The sequence below is a fragment of the Amblyraja radiata genome, chromosome 28 (genome assembly GCF_010909765.2).
Source record: "Amblyraja radiata isolate CabotCenter1 chromosome 28, sAmbRad1.1.pri, whole genome shotgun sequence".
In the NCBI taxonomy this organism is placed as follows: Eukaryota; Metazoa; Chordata; class Chondrichthyes; order Rajiformes; family Rajidae; genus Amblyraja; species Amblyraja radiata.
Genome location: NC_045983.1, coordinates 30032503 through 30055580, shown reverse-complemented (window position 1 = coordinate 30055580; position 23078 = coordinate 30032503). Strand labels below are relative to the sequence as shown.

Genomic DNA, 23078 nt, shown 5'->3' with positions numbered 1-23078 from the left:
TTTTATTTATTTTATTTTTTTAACCCACCACTCCTCCACTCGGAGCAAAAAAAAACCTGACACTATTTGATAGAACTAGAATACCATATTTTGTTTTGATGTATTTTATCCACAGAAACTTAGTGTATGTTTAAAGGAAATCATTTCTTTTTTTTTCCCCCAGGTCGTAAGAGGTTTCTTTCAGCTACCAGAATTTCTTCAAGAACATCCGGAGGTAGGTTTCATAATGTCTACTTGGGTTTTATTAAGTTGGTTAAATGTGAAATGCCTGCAAACTTGTGCTGTTATTTACATTAAAATTTGTTGCAGAGTATCTGGGAATATAATTGATTGGGAAAATTGTTCAATTTGCAAGCTTTAGTTTGGCCTCATTTGTCGTGTTGGTAAAATATCAAAATGTCTTGCTTGGAGAGTAATATTCACAGAACTTTTAGGTAACCAAGTGGATACCTGGGGATGTAAAAAAAAATGCATGTAAAAATAAGGGCACAACCTGGAAGTTGTGAAGACAATATAATCAAATAAATTGTGGGAAATTAATAAAAGTTGACATCAAATAAACTTGGTGGATAAAACAGTTATTATTACACTGACAGGAAATCTACAAGTTGGGAGTAACGGGCCTGTCCCACTTAGGCAATTTTTTTAGGCAACTACAGTCGACTAGTTTGTCACCACATGTTCTCCGGTGGTTGCCGGGAGTAGTCTCCTCAGTCACGCAAAAAGTCGCAGCGTCTTTCTGGTCGCCGCTAAATTTTCAACATGTTGAACATTTTTTGGCGACAGTGGGTTTGACGTCAATGAGCGTAGCTTGACTTCTCTTGACGTAGGTGCTGTCGCCAGGATGACGTAGGTTGTTGCCGGTTTTTCGGTGACTTGCTACGACTATGACAGTCGTGGGCAGTTGCCTAAAATATTGCCAAGTGGGACAGGCCCGTAACAGTAAGCTACATCAAAAAAAAAACACATCGGAAAAGTACTTTAATAAGTCAAGGGTTGGGTAAAAGAGTCTAGATTAGTATGAAAGAACTTTTCCTTGATTTTCTTAGGGAGATGAATATCAAACAAAAGCTCGTAAAGCTGGTCTATGAGGATGGACATCGGGGGACTTCAGGGTGGGATTTAAAGTTGCTCTCATTATTTTGTCCAGATTAAAGAGGTGCCAGATCACCAGTTGCTGGAAAATCAGTGGTGAACTTGTATACAACTTCAATTCACATTAATAAATGCTGGTACTGATAGTTTAGTATAACTAGTCTTTAAATTATATTTTTTCAATTAAAAAAAAAGAATGTACATAATACGAATGGAAAACCTGCACACTATCACATTTTAAAATCACCTTAGGATGCATTGTGAACGATTCAATAGTAGAGTTGATAAATAGCTTGGAATAAGTTTTTAATTACTTACCTTAATTAGGTTGCTTTCCATATATTGCAGGTAAAGTAACATTTGAACTTGGCTTTATTAAAGTGGAATTTCAAGTATTTAGTCCTTGGAAAGTTTAATGAGGCTGAGAAAATTGGACGAGAGGTATAATCTGGATGTAAACATGAATAACCTTCAGTTATAAATAAAGTGTGAGGCAAAGAGTAGCAATGGCAATATCAAATTGGAATGAAAATATTCCCCAACCATAAAACCAATATCAACATAAATTTGAATTTTCAATCTAAACTAGACATCTAAATTTGTAAGCACCAAAGGAAATATTTGAGGAGCCAATTTGAATGCAATGGTCAAGAACGTCTCTGGAGAGAAAAACAAAGTTAACATTGTCAGGTTGATGACCTATTATCAGCTCTGTTGCTTTCTCCACAAATGTTGCTTGACTTGCAGAGTATTTCTAATATTTTGTTTTTATTTCATGTTTGCAGCACGTGCAGTATTTTTCTCATGGATTTCAATAGAATTTCATCATGTTTTGATTATTGGCTTGTAGATGTTGTAAAGCCTCTATGGGATCCAGAGGTGAGCCATTTAAGAGTATTTCCAGCTCTTCCCTGCTTTGTGATTACCTAGACTAGGCCATTGAATTCTTGAGGCAATGTTCAAATGATTTCATGCTCAAATGACTTCTCTCGATAGTTGGTACCAATGATGGTGTGGATGGTTCTGATGTTTTTTTGTTGTTCCCTAATTCTCCTTTAAACTTGAAATTTTCTCTTGATTGGCTTCATGACAGTCTAGCATTTCAATGTTACCACTATTAACATATGATTTTAATTTTGTCTTTTTTAATAGCTTGAGTTAAAATTCACCACCTACCTTGGTGGCATTCAAACATGTTTTCAGATAAATAACCTGGCCCTTTGGATATTAATTCAACAATTTCCCTCCACTGCTATTGTGATCCTAAAACTGAATATGGCAGGGTGTGAGAAAGTAGTAGTTTCAGGTAAAATAAAGATTTTATGAATGTGTCTATTTGAGCAGCGGTGACAAATGACAAAGTATTTGCTTACAGGAGGGATTGTTGCTGTGTTTGCTCAACTTTACTGGCACAGGGGAAATGCTTTTATTTTGTAGCAGAAATTGATTTGCTGCACAAATGGAAAAGTGAGACAAACATAATTGATGTTAATGGACAGAATTTATATTTAAAATTCAAAATTGTTGCTGCTACGATTTAAGCCGGCATTTTATTATTTTAAATTGTGTATTATTTAGTTGTAATCCCAATTTCAAGATGCATCATAGGGTCATTTAAAATGTTTTGCCAAACTACAACGACTCTTTTAATGGCATTAGGCCACTTCACACTACCTTAGGTTTCACACAGGGGCAAACAAATAAAACTAGTCATTTATTAGGAAGTGACAAATTAACACCACTGTGCAAACTGTAGTATGCTACTTGTTAAAAAAATCCAAAAAGAGGTAGTGCCCCTGTATTTTGAGGTCAGAACTTTGCTTTATTTTATACAACCCATGGGTAAAAGGAGAGAGTTGAAAAATAGGAACTATATTATTTCTATAGGTCTCAGAAATGTCCATATAGTGCCGTTCAAAACCAGACAAAAGTCTGGAAGTAATTTTAATTTTCCTGCCAAACTGAACTGAGGATTTTCATTTTCATCTCTTGTATAACTAGAGGAGTGAGAATAACAGAGGGTGGGATGCAAGAGAGGGCTAGCTTTTGTATTAAATGATCAGCAATTGTCACCAACACCTAGTTCTCTTGAGAAGATACCAGGTAAAGGTATTCTAACAATGGCCTCTGGAGGTTCCAGGAGTTGGATCCAGTGATGATGGAGGGATGACAATGGGTTTTTGAGGATATGTGGTGCATGATTTAGAAGATAACCGGTTGGTTGGCAGTTTTACTATACTGGGGAGGAGATTCACTAGGATGTTATCTGGGATGGAACTTTTCATTTATGAGAAGAGATTGGTGAGGCTAGATTTGTTTTACTTCGGGTGGAAAGAGAACCTGACTGAGGTATTACAAACTTATGAGGGGCAGGGACAGGGTGGATTGCAGGATATGTGTACATAAGAGGTGTCAAAAACAAGATGTCTGTAACATATGGGGAAAGAGATTTGGAGAGGATCTGAGAATATTTTCACCTCGAGGTTAGTTGGCATCTGTAAAAGCATTGCCTTAATGAGTGCTGGAAGTGGGTACTCCCACAGCATTTAAAACATATTGAGACATATTGAATTGTCATGGCTTGGATTATGGTGGATGGGAAATTGATGGTTGGCATAGGTGTACTTAGCCAAAGGTGTGCTATATGACTCGCTCTAGTTATGACTGTAATGTGTGAAATGATTATTAATTGTCCTTGTTGTAATTTGTGTAATGTTTTACTCCCAACCAATGCTTTGTACGGGTGATAGGTCGGTTTAATTCTTGCTCATGGGAGCTTGCTGGCCGTAGGTTGGCTGTTTGTGTCCAATTATATTCATGGACATGAATGGCACTATCTAAATCCAAATCTTTCGGAATTTTCTTGTATAATATCCGTCTTCACAACCACCCCTCCAAGAAAACTATCTCCAATAAAAAAAGGCACTTTTTAGAAATGTGAGCCTTTAATCTGATTAGTCGCCTGGTGTTATTAAGTTTCAAGGGGTTTATGGAATATTTTAAACATATGGTTTCAGACATTAGAAACAATGGTGCAGAAAGTAATCACAGAAGACATGATAGACTTGAAGAACATCTTTAAAAGAGGAAGGCTGTTTAAAAGAGGTAGACTAAAAGAGGTAGATCTGTGATTGTGATGGTTAGAGAGTCATTAGATTTTTATTATCTGTGTGCAGAGACCAAAGATATTGTATTGTATTCAAATTTATTGTCATTGTCTCAGTTAGAGACAACGAAATGAATTTCCCTTACAGGCAGTATCATAAAAATAAATAAATAATAATAAATAATAAAACATATTAAAAATAAAATAGAATTTAAAAAAAAGCACAAACACTGAAAGTCCACGACACAACATAACACAGTGGCACCAAGGTGAGGAAGGCACCATAGTCCAGCCAGCCTCCCCTCCGTTCTTCCCAGTTGTTCACTCGTGGTCGAGGCCTTCCTAGCACCCGCAGTCGCCGCCCCGGGTGGCCCGATGTTCAGGCCCTCACGCCGGGCTGGTGGAACGCCGACGCCGAACCCCGACGGTGAACATCCTCCTCAGCGGCCCGGAACTCCCGATCAGCCGCCTCCCGCAGCCGGAGTCCACAGCTCCCGAGTCCGCAGGCCGAGCCGGGCGGAGTCGCAGGACCCCACGATGTTTGTCAGCACCGCCCGCGTTGGGAGCCCGCAAACCGCAGCTCCATGATGTCGGTGCAGCAGGTCCAGCACTCCGGGCTCCAGACGGCGACCCCCGGTAAGGCATCGCCAGCCCCGCGATGTTTCAGCGCTGTCCCGCCACTGCTGGAGCTCTGGTCGATCCCGGCAGGAAAGGCCGCGCCAATCCAGGTAGGCCGCTGGGGGGGGGGGGGGCGAGGACGTGACTCGAATAATAGTCGCGTCCTCTCCAGGAAGCGACTGAAGGACGGTATCCCCCTTACCGTGCCCGCTTCCCCCACATAAAGACATTAAAAAAAACATCAAAAACACACTTTAACAAAAACAAAAAAACAAAAAAACAAAAAGATACCGGGCTGTAGGTGGAGGCTGCTGACACCAGCGCCACCGGAAGTACAATACTCAGGATAGCAACCTGAATGGCAGATCACCATCTGCTCATTTCACTCGTAGAGATAAAATATAGTGCAGAGAAATATGAAATTATAGAAAGAGAATATGGCACACACATAGTAAAGAGACTTAAACTGGAAAGCCACAGGAAGCAAGTGCAGATGTTGTTTGCCTGTATCTGTTCAACAGAAAGCAGTCAGCCCATCAATTAAGTGCTGCCTCAGCATTCTAATGATTGCCATGTGCAGCCGGTACCAACTTACTGCTTACTAACTGCATGCACTAACAGGGGCCCAATGTCACTTATAAGCAGGACTTGAAGTTTGTCTGGATAAAGCTGGGTTTCACATCGTAAAAGGGAAATATATTGTGGTTGCAGGAAGAGCAAGATTTTTTTCTAGAAATAAAAATGACTTGTGGAAGAATGATCAATGGATGATATTCTACATCTTTGGAGTGAAGAAGGATGTGGCTGGACTTGGCAGAGGCCCTTCAGCCACATAATGGGACTGAATGTTGGCACTTTATTAAGATTAAGTAGATTACAGTAGATAGAAAATTAACATTGTTGTGACTTGTGCATTGAGTCACTCGGAGACTGAAGCTGGTGGGATATGAAAGGTCATTCTTCATCATGACAAGCAGACATTCTTGTGCAGACCCTTTTAGAAGTATCTCCCCAAAATCAAAGTACAGTTTTTAATACTCTTGGCAGAAAAGATCACAGCAGGTTATTCAATTTCAATAGCTGCAATGACATAATTTACTTTTGAATTTACTTAGTCTTGAAGTATTATTGAGCTGTTTAATTATTCTTGAAGTGTTGAAGCTTACGTAATCAAGAATCGCGACCAGTATCTTGCAGATATAACAGTTAGACAACCTTCCCTGTAAATGGAGGAATCTTCAAAAATAAAATGTCTAAGTCTCCAATTGATCTGGAAAAAATAAGGGAAAAATGGTGCATTTAAACAGTCCATCAGGGTCAAGGGGACTTGGTTCATCTTTAGTTCTGTGGTTTTTGATGGGACAATGAGGCCAGTGTCAGATTCACAGATGCTGTCACAAGTCAAGGAGCAGGTGCATGTTGGAGTGGATGGCTGGGTGATCAGAGAGGCAAGGCTTTACCATGCGCTCCCAATAGCGAAAGTGGAGAGTGGAAATAATATAAAAAATAATAATATCAATGCTATTCCGGGTACTCCTCCAATTCTGATCAGTAATGGTCTCGGGAGTCCCACTTAAATAATTGCTTCCACAACATCCTTGAATCATTCTCTGCATTCTCCTGGTAATACAATAATATACAATACAATGATACTTTATTAGCCAAGTATGTTTTGCAACATTCGAGGAATTTCATTTGCCAAGTCAGTCATACAAATAAAAAGCAACAGAACACACAAAATACATTTTAACTACTTCAATTAATTCCGATATATATCCCAAAAACTTTTTTCAAAAAAGTCGACTCCATTGTTACAAGTTTTGTCTGGGATTATAAGAATCATAGAATAAGTAAAAAACATTTATGTAAATCAAAGATAAATGGAGGTCTGGCTTTGCCAAATTTCTTATTTTATTTTTGGGCAGTCCATATTAAAAACATGAATTTTTGGCTGGAAGAGATGGACCAACAACCAGATTGGCTAATGATGGAAAAGGAAGACTGTCTACCTTTTGAAATTGGACCGATCATATTTGCCCCCACAAAACTGCACAAAAAAACCTATAAAGAAAACCCCATAATACATAGTGGAATACGAATTTGGAAACAAATAAAAAAAGATTTAAAATTGAATAATATACCACTCTGCCTTCCCATTGTAAATAATCCTTTATTCAAATCATCCTTTATGGACAAAGGTTTCACACAATGGAAAAATCATGGAATCAAAAATATAGGACATCTTTATGGGAAAGGTACTTTTCTTTCATTTCAAGAGTTACAACTGAATTATGGACTGCACTCAAATAATTTCTTCAGATATCTACAAATTAGAGATTATGTTAAATCTAATACACAAGTTTACAGGAATAGGGAATCAGAAATTCTTGATGAATGTCTGAACAAGCATCCTAATACTGAAAAACTAATAGCTTATATTTATAACACCTTACTAAATAACGAGGTACCACCGACCGAACCATATAGATACAAATGGGAAAATGAAATAGGTCATCCTATCACGAAAGATATGTGGGACGAAAGTTTACAACAAATACATCAATGTTCATTAAATGCCAGACATACTTTAATACAATTCAAGGTCTTACATAGACTACACTTCTCTAAAATAAAACTAAATAGAATCTTCCCACAAATCTCTCCTATTTGTGATAAATGTCTACATTTAGAGGCTAATTTAACACATACGTTTGCAAACTGTATAAAACTTAAACATTTCTGGACAGATATTTTTGAAATAACTTCAGAAGTTATTAATACAAAACTGGACCCAGACACAAAATTAATAATACTTGGAATATCAGAACAAAGCTTAACACTCACAACAAACCAAAGAAACGTCCTCAATTACAGTATAATAACCGGAAAAAAATTAATATTAAAATTTTGGAAAGGCCCTACAACCCCCACAATTAAAATGTGGATTATGGAAATGTCGGAGACCCTATACTTAGAAAGAATTAGACTTGTCTTAATGGACAAACAAGATCTTTTCCATAAAATTTGGGCTCCATTCATTAACTATCTGAAGGGATAGATTGGCACAGCAAGAGGACCCAGCTGAAACTTGAACTCAGGAACAGATGAAAAACTATACTCTATACTTTATAACCTACGAACCTATCTCCATTGATGTATTACAGGTAACCCATTCCACCTCCCTTGTTTTTCTGTTGTGTTGTTTCTTGTTTTTTTTTTGTTTTTTTTTTGCTTTCTTTTTTATTTGTAACTTTCTACCCTCTCTTTTTCTCGCTTTCTATAAAAAATAAAAATACTAGAAGCAGAAGTAATTGATAATGGAAAATTTTAATAATGTATGACTGATGTATATGAAAAGTTTTTTTTTTTTTACTATAATATGTAACTACATTTTATAATATGTCTACTTCTAATAAATAAATTAAAAAAAAAAAAAAATACATTTTAACAAAAGCATCCACCAGAGTGACTCCTCCACATTCCTCACTGTGATGGAAGGCGAAAAAAAAAATTCAGTCTCTTCCCTTCTTTGTTCTCCCGTGGTCAGGGGCCTCGAGCCTTCTGTTGACGGGACGATCTTAACTCCCGTAGCCGGCGGCGTTTGGGCCCTCCGCGTCGGGGCGATCAGCTCCCGCATCGGGGGGGGGATGTCAGCTCCCTCGCGCCGGCCGATCAGATCCCGGGTCGGGGCGTTGAACCTCTGCGTCTTTGAAGCTGCCATGACAGAGCTTGTAAGTGCCTGTTTTGGAGTCCAATGTCAGACATGCAAATAATGTGGCACACTGTTGGAGCCAACTGAGTTAGTTCGAGCTTTAATGCCAATGGTATTTGCCTGAGAAGAGACAATGATTTTCTTATCAAGTCAGGACATTTGGAGGGTTTTATGGAGACGGCTTTGGTGCTACTTTTCCAATACTTAGAGATACCTTTTGTAAGTAGTCCATGATTGAGGCATGTTCAGAAAGAGGGAGGATCCCTTTTCATCAGATGGCCAAAGTCTTTGCTGGCTGAAGAAGGATCTCGACCCGAAACGTCACCCATTCCTCCTCTCCAGAGATGCTGCCTGTCCCGCTGAGTTACTCCAGCTTTTTGTGTCTTTCTACAGTAGTAGGAGTGATGTTGAATTTCATTATCATAATTTGCCTTCATTGAGAGATGATGCCCAAGACATGGAAAGTGATCCACATTTTCCAGGGTCTTGCCTGAACCAAACTTGTTGATTATTGCTCTACAGTACGGCAGGTAGGATGATGACTTGTTTCACAAATATTTTGTATAATGTGAGAGGTCGTAGAATCATGCTCATCCCTGATAATTTATTCAACCACATGTAGCAAATCTAATGTGGATAAAGTCCAAAGCTGATCTAATTACAGTGAAAACTGGACGGCTTTATACTCTTTGTTCTTGCTTTTGCAAATATCTTGCATTGTTTTTGTCTCATGATAATTGATAGAATCAATCATCCGCACGAGGTTATTGCAACATTCCCTGACCAAGAAATGTTCCTTTATTAGAGCCTTAATAAGGCTTATTGCTGAGCAAAATAAAAAGCTCTTTGTGTATAAAGTCCATTCTCTCGCATGCTTCAGTGAACAAATCGACGATGTGTCCACTGCAGAACCGATAGCGAGCGAATCTCAGCATTGGTATGCAGATAACATTTGCTTACGAGCACACTTGGAGACACCTGTTTACCGGAGAGCAAGGCTGTGCACCAGTTCTTGAAAAAGAATAAACCGCAGGTGCTAGAAATATGATACAAAAATGCTGAGGATACAGAGCAAATCGAGCAGCATCCATGGAGAGAGACACCAAGTTAGCCTTGAAGGTTGGCAACTCAACATCAGAAATGGTGGCCATATCTTTCAACACACATGGAATCACCCTTGATCTTATTAAATGGCCAATATTTCTTTTTCCATTTTAGCACGGGCATTAATCTGTGTTGAACGCAAAAAATAGGACTGCCACTGTCAGTGCAAGGTAGATTAATAAGGTCGCTGAAATGCTTCCCCAAGGAGCAGTAAATTATCTTTTCTCAGGATGACAGCATTCATTATCTCATCACTGCGACGCTGCAAGTGTCCTTCCTGGTGCCCTCATCTGGTCAGCTCAGATGTCCCCTGTCACATCAAGCTGTTTTGGCCCAAAGCTACGAGGTAATGCACTGAAAGGCAACAGCCATCCATCGTTCACTCTAGGATAGTTTCTTGTAAAAATGCCAGGATACTAAGAGATCAGGCACTGTAATCAAGTTAGTTTTGTATACATTATGCGGTGATATAATTTACAAATTAGCTTTGTTTGCTTATTCGGTATTTTATTTTAGTTTTTTTATTGTAAACCAAGAGGTCAATATTTTTGTCAGTGGCAAAAGGAATGGAAGGAATGTGACCCTTGATGGATAACAAATTGGGATTGAACTTGCCTTTATTGGACTTTCACTTGTATAGCTCACTGGAGAGGGACTGTTGGAATGGCAACTTCCCTTTTCTACTTCTGAATGTCCTCATAATCTTGCCCATGAGAGATGCTAAGACCTGTTTTGCATGATGGCGAGGTATTGTAACTGGCAGAGACCTCCATGAATCTTGAGACCCGCTCTGCTGAGTACCATAGGACTCCCCAGTAACATCTAGACAACAGAAGCATTGCCTTGACATACCATTGGTCTGCTCCGCCATGTTTCTTCACTCACGTTGGGTGTATGCTGCATAGATCTCTGTGAGTTGCTGCCTGACCCACTGAATAACTCCAACACTTTGTGGTCTTCTTTTGCAAACCAGCATCTGCAGTTCCTTGTTTCTACTATGTGTGTATTAGTCACTCTAGCTTCGTTGGCAGATTGTAATGGCTGGTGTAGTGGTCTGCTGCATCATAAATAAGGTGAATTCTACCCACCACCCCACCCTTTGTGTGCGGTGCATCATGAGTATTTGGAATTCTTCCTCAAAGGGTTTCTGTCAGCAGAGTCTTTATATATTTTTAAGGTAGATTGCGCTCATGATAAGCAAGGAGGTGAAAGGTGACTAAGAATGGCTGGAAATATGGAGTTGAGGCTGCAATCATGTCAGCTGAAGGGACTTCTTCCTTCTTGCGTATGGCGTGCACAGCCTAAAGTTGTAGGACAACTTGTTCCATTTGATCTAGCTGAGTAGTTGAGTCTTGCTTTTAATTTGTTTAATGGCTAAAAGAATAAAGGGAAGTTGGTGAGTAAATAAGTTGCTGGGGTGCAGAAAAATAAGGAGAGGAGGTAAGACTAATGCGATTTATTCCCTGGGAGTTAGCACGGTCCTTATAGACTGAATTACCTCCTTCTGGTTATAAGATCGAGTTATGGTTTCAGCATTTGGCAGAAAACAATAACTCCCAGAGTGAAATACAGACATATTAAATACTGGAGGTCATTGAGATTTCTTTCACGAGTTGGTCTCTCTATATTGTTATGGCCGTTTACCAAGAATTTCCCTTTCAAACACTTTGGGCCAGTTTAAGAAATCTTGAATGTGCATTATAATTGATGGATTATATGTGAAACTTTAGAGGTAACTACAGCAGCCACTTTCCAATCATTACGATCCCACACACAGCAGAATATACAATTACTTACATTTGTTATGACGGTGATGTTCATGGGATTAAGGATGGGCAGGATGCCAGAACAGATGCACTTTTTCCCCTTTATGTGACATGATTGAATATTTTTATTTGATCTGATCAAGTAGACAGGTTTCAACTGAGATTATTGCTTAAGTAAAAAGTTTAATTTTATTTTGACATTACTGAAGAGCTCTAAAATGCAGCATTTTATTTCGGAATGGAAACTGTGACATGACTCATTATGCTGCCAACTGAATCAAACTAACAAGTGTGGAAAATAAAGGTTCCAGTCATTGAAAAACTTACTGCACATAGATTTTCTTAATCATTCACAGGATGTGTATGTTACAGGCAAAGTCAGCATTTAATATTCACTCCCACTTCCCCCTTGAACAGAGAGAATTGTTGGGCAGACCAGTCAAATGACAGATCCCTTTGACATCCGTGAGCCAGTTGGGATTTTACCACAATCATGACTGGTGAAAAATTTGCAATTCCAGATTTAATTGATTAACTGGATTTAAATTCCACAGCTAGCTTAAAATGATTCATATTTGTATCTCTCAAATAATAGTCCAGGCCTCTGGATGGTAGCCTGGTAACCTTACTGCTGTGCTACCGTATTCTTTTGGTATCTTATTACCATCACAAGATGAAATCATTTTTTTCCGTAAGTAGCACATGCAATTATTCATCGCAGAGAATGTCGGAAGCAGTGACTATAATCAATTAGAATGTAATTTAATAATATTTGAAACAGAAAAGTTATTGATAATATGGGGTAAAGCAGAGAAATACTGAGTGACCCCTAACAATTAGCACAGCAATGGATCCATAGCCACATATTGTATATCTTGCCCTTTACCATCTTGCTCGTCCGTCTCCCTCTACCCCAACATCATACATAGGTCATCTGTCTTCTCTGGCTCCTGCCTGTCTGACAATAGCCACAGCTCCAACCTCCTTTACTTTTAGAAAATAAACTTCTGGGAGGATACTTGTCACTTTACCTCCCCCCTCGACTCCATCCAAGGACCCAAGCAGTCTTTCCAGGTGAGGTAGAGGTTCACCTGCACCTCCTCCAACCTCATCTATTGCATCCGCTGTTCTAGGTGTCAACTGCTCTACATCGGTGAAACCAAGTGCAGGCTTGGCGATCGGTTCGCCCATCACCTCCGCTCAGTTCGCATTAACCAACCTGATCTCCCGGTGGCTCAGCACTTCAACTCCCCCTCCCATTCCAAATCCGACCTTTCTGTCCTGGGCCTCCTCCATGGCCAGAGTGAGTCCCACCGCAAATTGGAGGAGCAGCACCTCATATTTCGCTTGGGTGGTTTACACCCCAGCGGTATGAACATTGACCTCCAATTTCAGGTACTCCTTGCTTTCTCCCTCCATCCCCTCCCCTTCCCAGCTCTCCCACAGCAAACTGTCTCCGCCGCTTCCTTTCTTCTTCCCGCCCCCCCCACCCCCACATCAGTCTGAAGAAGGGTCTCGACCCAAAACGTCACCCATTCCTTCACTCCATAGATGCTGCCTCACCCGCTGAGTTTCTCCAGCTTTTTGTCTACCTTCTGGGAGACAATGTCATCTTCCAAATATTTGACCAAACTTTCTCAAAATTCCATTTGTTCACAAAATTCCACATTCTTCTGCCATTTTTTCCCATGGTGCTAAAATGCACAAGCTTAATAATCAATGAATGAAATAATTGTCACCATGGTGAATTTATTTTTTCATCTTCATCAACTTTATTGGAACACGCCAATGCTTCTCTGTATTATGATCTCATTCTGCAGCTGTGACTATACTTAATAAGCTGTAAATTGCTTTGGGACTTCCTGACCAGGTGGAATGCTCTTCATAAACTTAAGCCATTATTTTTTTCCTTTCTCTTCTCCCTATAGAATCTCAGGGCCTTCCTATGAAGCTTGGATTTCCCAAAAGTAACCAAAGAATACAGAACAGTGGTTGCTTTCCCTACCTCTTTTTCCAACGTTGAGATTGCAAAAGCATTTTGTTTGGCCATTTCTCTCTTATTAACATCCTGCTTCTAAACGGCACGATGAGCAAACATGGGTCATTCTTTAATGTGCATATTGACCCAACACTATCCATCCACCATTTCGAGCAACATTTCAATGCTATATATAAAAAAATCTTGTCTGAAATTAATGTTGGATAAGATGATAGTCTAGGCTCATCTGCTGATGAAAGAGACTTAACCACTCCAATGTATTCTTGGCTGGTTTCCATAAATTTGAAATCATTCAATACTGTTGCTCATCTACTATTTTGTACTGACTTCATTTCAGTTGCTCTTGTTACCCTACATCGAACCCCAGTTAAGTCTTCTTCGAGTCCGTTGCAATCTCAGATGTCGTTCTGCCAGTATCTGGCGCAGGTCACAGCTGGTCGGGTCGGTTCAGCCAGGTCCTGGGGGCTGCACTGGGGGGCGTCGTCACACTCCAGTAGGTGGGACATTGTCTGTACTGCACCACAGCTGCATGTGTCTTCTGCCTGGTAGTTCCATGCTTTCATAAGTGCTTTGCACCTCCCCTGCTCCACTCGTAATCTGTTGAGGGTCTTCCAGGTTGGCCATGGGAGGTTGTGCCCGCTGGTGAGGCATTCAGTCGGAGTGATTCCTCTCTCCATCCAGTCGTGGGCTCGTGTGTTGAGCTGGTTCCATTCACCTTTCCAGATGTTGGTCCTTGCTGTTTCTTTGGTTGTCTGGAGAGGTTGGACTGTCTGCAAGAAACTGGCTCTGGATTTCAGTCGGGGTGGAGGTGCTGTGTGTCCGTGCAGGGGGTGCCTGGTATCGATCTCCTGTGCTCTCCGCTCGTCTTGGGCGACGATGGATCGTCTGATTTGGGGGGGGGGGGGGCAATACCAGCTAGGGCGTAGAGGCACGGGACTGGCGTTGTCTTTATGCATCCCGTGATAATGCGGCAGGTGTCGTTGAGGGCTGTGTCAACCAGTTTGGTGTGGTGGGAGCGGCTCCAGCTTGAGCACGCGTATTCAGCTGTGGAGAAGCACAGGGCTAGGGCAGTTGCACGGATGGTTGGTGGATCAGCGCCCCACTTTGAGTTTACCAGTTTGCGCAGGATGTTGTTGCGAGTGTTGACCTTGGCTTTGGTGTTCTGAAGGTGGGTTTTGAAAGAGAGTGTCCTGTCGAGTGTGACTCCGAGGTACACGGGGTGGAAGTGGTTGGAGAGTTTGTGGCCATCCCATGAGACGCTCAGTTGTTTTTAAGATGGAAGCTGCATAGTTGGGTTTTTGATGGGTTGGGTTTCAGGTGGTTGTTATTGTAGTAGTTTGTCATCTCTTGGAGGGCGCATTCCAGGACAGACTCGATCTTCTGGAAGTTCTCCAGTTGGGTGGTGATGCAGAGGTCATCAGCATAGATGAAGCGGCGGCATTGTGGGGGAAGTGGTTGGTCGTTGGTGTAGGTGTTGAAGAGGAGGGGGGCCAGTACGCTGCCTTGTGGTAGGCCATTCTTTTGGGCTTTCCATTTGCTCTTCTTGTCGTTTAGTTGAACGAAGAAGCGCCTGTTGTTGAGAAGGCTTTTGATGACTTGGCACAGGTCGAGGTCACCAGTCATGTCAAAAAGTTTCCTGATCATGGTGCGGTGCTGGACAGTGTCGTAGGCAGCGGTGAGGTCTATGAAAGCTGCTCCGGTGATGAATTTGCACTCAAAACCGTCCTCAATGTGTTGGGTGAGGTTCAGTAGCTGCCCGGCACAGGAGCGGCCAGGGCGGAAGCCAGCTTGATCTTTAGTAAGCTTGGAGTCTATAAGTGGCATAAGGGGTTGGAGTAGTAGCCTCTCGTAGAGCTTGTAGGTGATGCAGAGGAGGGAAATGGGTCTGTAGCTCTTTGGGGATGATGGGTCCTTTCCAGGTTTGGGAATTGCGACAGTCTTGGCCTTTCTCCATACAGGTGGGGTTGTTTTCTGTGCCATGCATGAGTTCAGCATTGCTAGGAGCCAGGTCTTTGCTTTAGGTCCAAGGTGCTGTATCATTTCCGTCAGTACATCATCGATTCCTGCTGCTTTCCCAGGTTTCAGCATGCTCATTGCAGCTTCGAGTTCTTCTAGGTCGAAGGGCTTGGTGAGAGCGCTGGCTGGTTGTAGGCGGTCTGTTACCGCTGTCCGGCGGTATTCTCCTGTGGGTCTGCGCCGGTTTTGACTACGACCGTTTGCCACCAGCTGTGCTGCAACTGAGTTTGCTGTGAGCGTGGGCGGTGTGGTATGGTCTTCACCGAGGCGGCGGATTGTGGCCCATGCCTTCCTGCTGTTATTGGTCATGTTGGTGTTTTCTATCAACTCCTTCCTGACTTGCCTTCGGTCCTCCCCGACTGTGTTCAACAGGGTCTCTCCGAGTTCCATGGTGGTGGAGGAGAAAGGGTCCTCGTGGTATGCCCTGTGGTAGGCTTTCAGTAGATCGCTGGATGTTTCCGACAGCCCGGGGATGTACTCGGTCTGGCATCCTCTTGGTATATGTCGCCTGGCTGACCTTTTCAGCAGTTCTGTGAACATGGTATAGTTGTTGGGGTGTGATGGAATGCTGGGGATGGAGTCTTCGATCTCCTGTTGGAATGACAGCCAGTCGGCCTTCCGCAGATTGAACCTTCTGCGGAAGGGGACGGTTGTTGCTTGGAGAGCGGATCGGATGGTTATGGTGATTGGCCGGTGTTGCGTATGGGGGATAGGGTCCAGGACCTCTTTCACAGCTCTGGATGATAGTTCGCTCACACAAACAAGGTCTGGGTTATATCCTCGTTTCCATCTGGCACTGTGGAAAGATTTTGGCAGTTTGGCGTCATGGATCAGGGTCAGGTGTTTCGACTCGAGCCAGGTTTCGACTTCATCTCCATCTTGATTGTTCACTTCATAGCCCCACAATGAGCTATGGGCATTGAAGTCCCCAATGCTAATGTGGTATTTCCTCTTGCATCTGTCTGGCAGTTCAGAGTGGAGGAACGGACCTTGGGGGGGTTTATACACTGATGTGACAGAGATGTTTGGGAGGGCAACTGTGATGGTTTCCATTTTCCCTTCGGTGGTGTGGGTGCAGACCTCTTCGATCGCGAGGTTTGGTCTGCTGAATACAGCTGACCCATACTGTTTGTGTCGGATCTCGGCCACCAGCTTCATTCCAGGGATGGCTGGTCGGTGTTGAGTAGGGCCGGTGTGGGTTTCCTGCATGCTCACTATGTCGAAGCGTTTGGCCGCTGTCGCTAGTATGTCTGCCTTGCATCTGGAGAAGCCTTCAATATTGATTGAGGCGATTGACAGTGCAGGCCCCGAGGAGGGCGAGTGTCTGTGGAGCTTCGGCATCGTCATCTAGTAGATTGCTTGGGTAAGTATACAGATATTGGCCTACTGGTGGTAATAATATCAGATTATACCATTCAGTGTTTCCCAGGCTGCACCACGGGGAGGTTTCTGTATTAGCGAACCCCAGTTAAATAACCTCTCATTTTCTTTTACATTGTCTTCTCTTCAAAACCCTCGCTGACCTTGCGGTTCTCTACTCACCACCAGGACTCAGGAACAGCTTCTTCCCCTCTATTATCAAATTTCTGAACTGTCCTTCCACAAGCTAGGGTTCTGTCCACCTCTACCCCACTGGATATTTGACCTCATCTATGAAACGAATGCACTACAATGCTGAGAACTATATTCTGCACTGCATACCTACCCCTTTGCTCTATCTATTAAACGTGTTTGACTTGATTGTATTTATGTGTGGCATACCTAATCTGCTTGGATAGCAAGCAAATCATAGCTTTTCGCTGTACCTCAGTATGCATGACAATAATAAACCTAAATCTATATTTCTTTATCCTCCAATCCTGGCGTTAGGCTCGTCTCCAAATATAATTGTTCCGCTATTGTCACATCGCATTCAACTGCTGAACTCTTCATCTCTAGTACTATCCCAAATCACCCATACTTCTTCAACTCTGTTCTTCAAGATACTCCTTGAAACCTATCTCTTTGAGATTTCAGTCATATGCCTCAATATTTACTTAGACAACCTAATGACAAATGTTTAGCTCTGTTAGAACCAATGAAGAAATTATCTTCTCAGGCATTCCCTCGTGATCAAGGCTGATTGCTTCCACTCTAGTTTAGAAGGTTCTGAGGTGACAAGGGCTAATGTGGGAACGACAGATGCTGCCACTGATAGGGCAGAAGGTACCTGACAGTGCCCGTGGGCAGGTAGTTTATTAGGTGTGCCCCTACTGTCTATAGAGGGATCCTGCACGTTACCAGTGCATGGACTTGATGTTCTCAATATCATTCTGCACACTGAGTAGACTTTGGTCAAAGATTCCCAAGAGTCAGCTGGGGACCTGGAAATCTCTTCCCATAGCGAGGCTCAGAAAAGGTTTTCTATTTTGAGGAGTATGCAAATAGCATTTTTGCATATCTGACACCAGGCACCTGAGACAGGTAGCCTATTCTGAGCTCCGGCACAGGAAGAGACTGCCAAGAGAGCTGTGTGTAATTAGGGCTTCAATGCTGAAGATGAACCCCTGGTTATCCGTCAGTGAATTTAGAGTATTATGCAGTGTCACCATTAGTGCATTCATTCAATTGCCTAGAAGTATCTGCTGCAGGTGGTCCAGGTCGTGGAAGCAGTTTAGATCACTGTTGTCTGTTAGACTGTGTTCAGTCTGAGATCCTGCTCCTCAATCAATCAAAAGCTGAAGGTAAAAGCAAATGTAATTACCAATACCTATGATATGGGATGCGATGCACATTTTCCAGGGTCACAAGTAGTATTTAGGATTACTTCTTTAATACCCCTTGCCCCTCACTTCCAAAAAGGTTCACTTTTCAACTTACTTTTCTTTAACACTTCCACAGACTATCTGATTTAGGTTTTCAGTCACCACTTGCTGGCAGTCTTGAGACTTTTTTTGGCAGAGTAACAAATTACTTGAACTCTTTCATTTTAGGTTGAGATAAAGAAGATATAAGAAAGGGTCAGAAATGTTCCTCAAAAAGGTAAGAGATAAAAATTTTAATTTTAATGTGAAATTCTTAAGATTAAGGGCGGCATGGTGGCGTAGTAGTAGAGCTACTACCTTATAATGCCAGAGACCCGGGTTCGATCCTGACTATGGGTGCTGTCTGCACGCAGTTTGTACGTTCTCCCCGTGACCTGTGTTGGTTTTCTCTGAGATCTTCGGTTTCTTCCTACACTCCAAAAGACGTACAGGTTTATAGGTTAATTGGTTTGGTATAAATGTAAAATTGTCCCTAGTGTGTGTTGGATAGTGTTAGTGTGTAGGCATCACTGGTTGGTGCGGACTCGGTTGGCCGAAGGGCCTGTTACCATGCTGTATCTCTAAACTAAACTAAAAAACTAAATGATGTCCATGTACTTGTCCTGGGTCCAAATGCCTGTGATAGTACTAGGATTTGTATTGTACCTATACCTCACCATACCTGTGTAGATGACACTAAACTCAACGGCTTGAAGTGGAAGCAGTCAACAATGAGCCTGAGAAAATCTAGGAGGAACTTTGATTAGAATCGAAACAAAGTACAAAAAGAAACGTACCACTTGTTTTTGCTCCAATTCTCATTATGTGAAGGAAATGAGCTGACAATGTTCAAGATGAAAATTATTTTTAACTAAATGAGCCAGATGTGGCTGATGTTTGGCTGATTGAGGTAGAAGGAGCACAGGTGCAAACAGTTTGGGTAATACAGTGGCAGCAGTGGTAGAGCTGCTGCCTCACAGCACCAGAGACCCAGGATCAATCCTGACTTTGGTTGCTGTTTGTGGAGTTTACATTCTCTCTGTGACTGGGTTTTCTCTGGGTGACCCGTGTCTCTGGCTGCAATTCTACCGCTGCACCACTGTTGCCGCAGCACTGATAGTTGAAGCAGCACTGATCTTTATGGCACCACAGTGGTTACACATTGCTAAACTATTGACTCGTATATCCCAATCCCCTTGTTTTTAGTTAGTTGGTAATTCTGTATCCGAACTAATACATTGACATCAACACCATGAGATCTTGAGCAGTAACTTATTGCATGCACCTTGTCAATACTTTCTGAAGATTCTAAGACCCCATGTCTACTGATTTCCATTTATCCATCCTGCTCAGAGCATCCTCGAAAACCTCCTTTCATTCTAATATCCACTGTTTTCATAGGATTTTACAACAATTTCCTTTATGTTGTATTCCAGAATTCTCCCAATGACAGATGTTAGGCAAACTGCATTTTAGCTTCAATTGTACTACCTTTTTTATTGTCACATGTACCGAGGTACAGTGAAATTATTTTTTGTATATAATTCAGTAAAAGTACGACATTAATATATCTTTGATTCAGTACAAGTGAATAGGAATAGTGCATTGAGACGGTATACAAGAGTCGCAGGGTTTTGGCGGCATTTTCTAGTCCCTGTTGTTATAAATCCAGAAGGCCTGTTGTCCTGGCAGTGTTGCAGGGTCGGCCTGGCCAACCGTAGCCATTGATGTCCCCATTGCTGCTCCACCGCTCCATGCAGTTGCAGGTCACGTCGGGTATGCGCGCTCGGCCTCTTGGAGGTGGCATCCAATCTTGCCGAGCCCCAGGCTGTTGCAGGACACCCAGCAGCCCACTTCGCCATCAGGGTGCAGTGCACTGCCTCCCGCAGCTGTCTGCTTACTGGACCTTTGTTACTTGCATCGGCCACTGCTGCCATCTTGGATCTTTTTGACTTCCTCTCTGGGCCTCAGGCAGAACAGCCTACGTTCGTCTCACTGCATTAGCATTTTCCAATCCATTGAGACCTTTCCAGATCTAGGGGATTTTGAAATATCACATGCTTTTGGGATCACTGAAGCCTTTTAAGATCATACAATACAATACCAAAGACGCCAACTTTTATACCATTGAGTTTGCTTAGTACCTTTCTGTCTGTCATAGTGATTAAGTTCTTCCCTTTCTTCCATCCCCTGTGTTTCTGCTTTTGTTGGGAGAGTCTCTTCCACTTTGGAGACAGCTTCACCATGAGCCACATATATATTGTGGCTATATGAAAAGAATAGACAGTTGAACTAGCGTTGATGATAAGTTTGGATTGAGTACATTCTGGCAAAAATAGAGGGGGGGTGGGTAGGTAGCTATGACAATTGCCCCCATCAAATCAAATTCCATTCATGTCAAGTTACTTATCCAGTCATCCATTATAGATTTATGAACAGTGGGATCCCTTGTTCCTTTGTAAATAGACTTATTCAAGTCCTGACCTTATTGGGTGGTTGAAAATGAGTTCTAGGGCAGCGATGAATGATTCAAACTAAGCCAATGAGGTTAAGAGGTGTTAGAGTTATATGTTTACAGTTGCAGATATCAATGCTGGAATGAATATTAGGCATATTACTGCAGAAAGTACACACCACAGATGTTTTTCAGGAAAGATTACCAAGAATATTCTGGCCAAGCCAGCCAGAAACTGCCTGCATCCCATGATATCACAGAGATGTTCAACCTCAAACACACAGTTACAACCTCCGATGGGCCTTTTGTTTGCTGCAAAAAAGCTCCATTAACCAGTTCATATCTATACCTGAAACAAGATTGTCACTGTACCTCGATACATGTGGCAATAAATAAACTAAACTAAGCTAAAGATTTAAAAAATAATCTATATCCACCTATCTGAATTCTTGAGTGGCCCACAGAATGGACGGATAAATATTTGAATAAAAATAAACTTTTGTTGAGATGTATAAAAAAAAAAAAAGGAAATATTACGAACTGAATGCTCTTTGATAGCAATAGTACATTGTGCAGAAGGGTGCAATGTTATGTTATACTGTTCTATGATTCTTAGCCTACAGCCGAGGCTAGCTATTCTGAAGAGAGAAACTCATTTCCTAGCTTTCCTTTAAATACATTAGTATTGTTTCATTCTATACAAAGCGACCCAGGGATGCAAGTTCATAGCACCCTGAAAATCATGATAGGGAAATAGTAGATGGGGTAGTGAAGAAGGTATTTACTTGCTTGTTTGCTTGCTTTCCTAGGCAGGGATATTGAGTATAAGATTTGGAACATCATGTTGCAGCTGTACAAGACATTTGTTGGGACACACTTGGAATATTGTGTGCAGTTCTGGTCACCAAACTTTAGAAAATATGTGATAGCACTAGAAAGAGTGCAGAAAATGTTCACCAGAATGTTGCACACAACGGAGGTCTTTAGTTACAGGAGCAACTGGATAGGCTGGGATTGCTCTCCCTGGAGTCTGATGGATGTGCTTGCAGAGATTTATAAAATTGAGGGGAATGGTGTCAATAATCAGAGTATTTTCCTCAAGGGTAGGGAGTTTGAACCTAGAAGGCACAAGTTTAAGATGAGAGAGAATATTTAAGAGATCGTTGGGACAAGTTTTTTTAAAAACAGAGAGTAATGGGTACAATTGCCTTTATAACATGGTTTTCTATAACATTAAGTTTCTTAGGAACACAACCAATGCATTACAGCAGAACTATCTGTACATTTATCTATAGCTGGAAACCAATAGCTTTTGCACAGAATCTCTAAAACACTATTTTACATTTTGTTTTCCTGCAGATATGCGCAAAACTAAAGAGTGAACAAGATGTCTGTCGTCATGACTCTCAAAAAAGCAAGCAGTTGTGATCCTTTGTGTCTAGAACAGCATTTTTGTTTTGCTTATACAGATTTTGTAATATACCAATGTTGTGGTCACATGAATATGAAATAAAGCAATTATTATTTTTGTATATTCTCCCACTTCCTTTGGTGGGTTATTCCTATTTTCTAATGTCTGAGGATACATTTATGGTACAGTATGAGGAGTGCATGTAACTGTTCTCAATAGCAGCAATACTATTGCCTTAATTATAGAAGTATCAACAAATGAAGGTTAAATGTGTGTTTATTTGCCCTTGAGGCTTATTCATAACAGAAAGGTCACCATGGCTGAATTTTTTTTTTTGTGTGGTTACAATTTAATGACTGAGGATTTGTAACTGATCTCTGACGGGTGTTTGAATTAAACACATCCTTTTTTCCTAAATCCTTTGAAACGTTCATTGTGTTCATAGAATGCGATAAATTTTTTATCATTTTGCCTAGATAGCTCCATGTGAAATACATAATTTAGTACTGGAACCTGAGCAAATGCATAATGTTATTTGCATATGTAATTCTTGATTTATTTGTATGATTGCACACAAAGATTTTGGTGTAAATCCTTGGTTATTTATTGCTTTGGACCAAGGACCTATTTCTCATGGCCTGCTCATTTCAACATCCAGGTAGTGCTGACTGCCTTGTTCATTGGCTCAACACTTCAACAGAGGTCAGATATTATGGTGGTGCAACATAGCTGTATTCAATCCCGACCTCAGCTGCTGTCTATGCAGAGTTTGCACATTCTTTCTGTGACCATTTGGGTTTCTGCTGGGTTCACCGCTCAGCTCCCACATCCCAAAGATGTGCTCTCGATTAAGTGACTCTTGTAAGTTACCCTACAGTGTAGGTGAGTAGTGCAAGGAGTTGATGGGACGTGAGAGAGAATAAGTTGCAAGGCTGCATAAAAATAAGGAAGCAGGATTCAGACTGCTGGGGTGGTTGTGCCAGGAGCCAACATAGACTTAGCCTCCTCTGTAG

At 41.6% G+C, this 23078-nt stretch overlaps 1 protein-coding gene across 3 annotated transcripts in view; it reads left to right on the top strand.

The window, feature by feature from the left end:
* Nucleotides 1-22191, top strand: part of tpst1 (tyrosylprotein sulfotransferase 1) — a 42075-nt gene extending 19884 nt beyond the window's left edge. For 2 of the 3 annotated variants that reach the window (XR_004416118.1, XM_033046199.1), the window contains 3 exons: nt 164-214; nt 18389-18437; nt 22014-22191. Coding sequence is in view for 2 of the 3 variants with exons in the window: in XM_033046199.1 (XP_032902090.1) it covers nt 164-214; nt 18389-18409 (72 nt within the window). In the remaining variant the exon portion in view is untranslated. The remainder of the gene's footprint in view (nt 1-163; nt 215-18388; nt 18438-22013) is intronic. The other variant, XM_033046198.1, reaches the window with a different exon arrangement.
* The last annotated feature ends 887 nt before the right edge of the window (nt 22192-23078 follow it).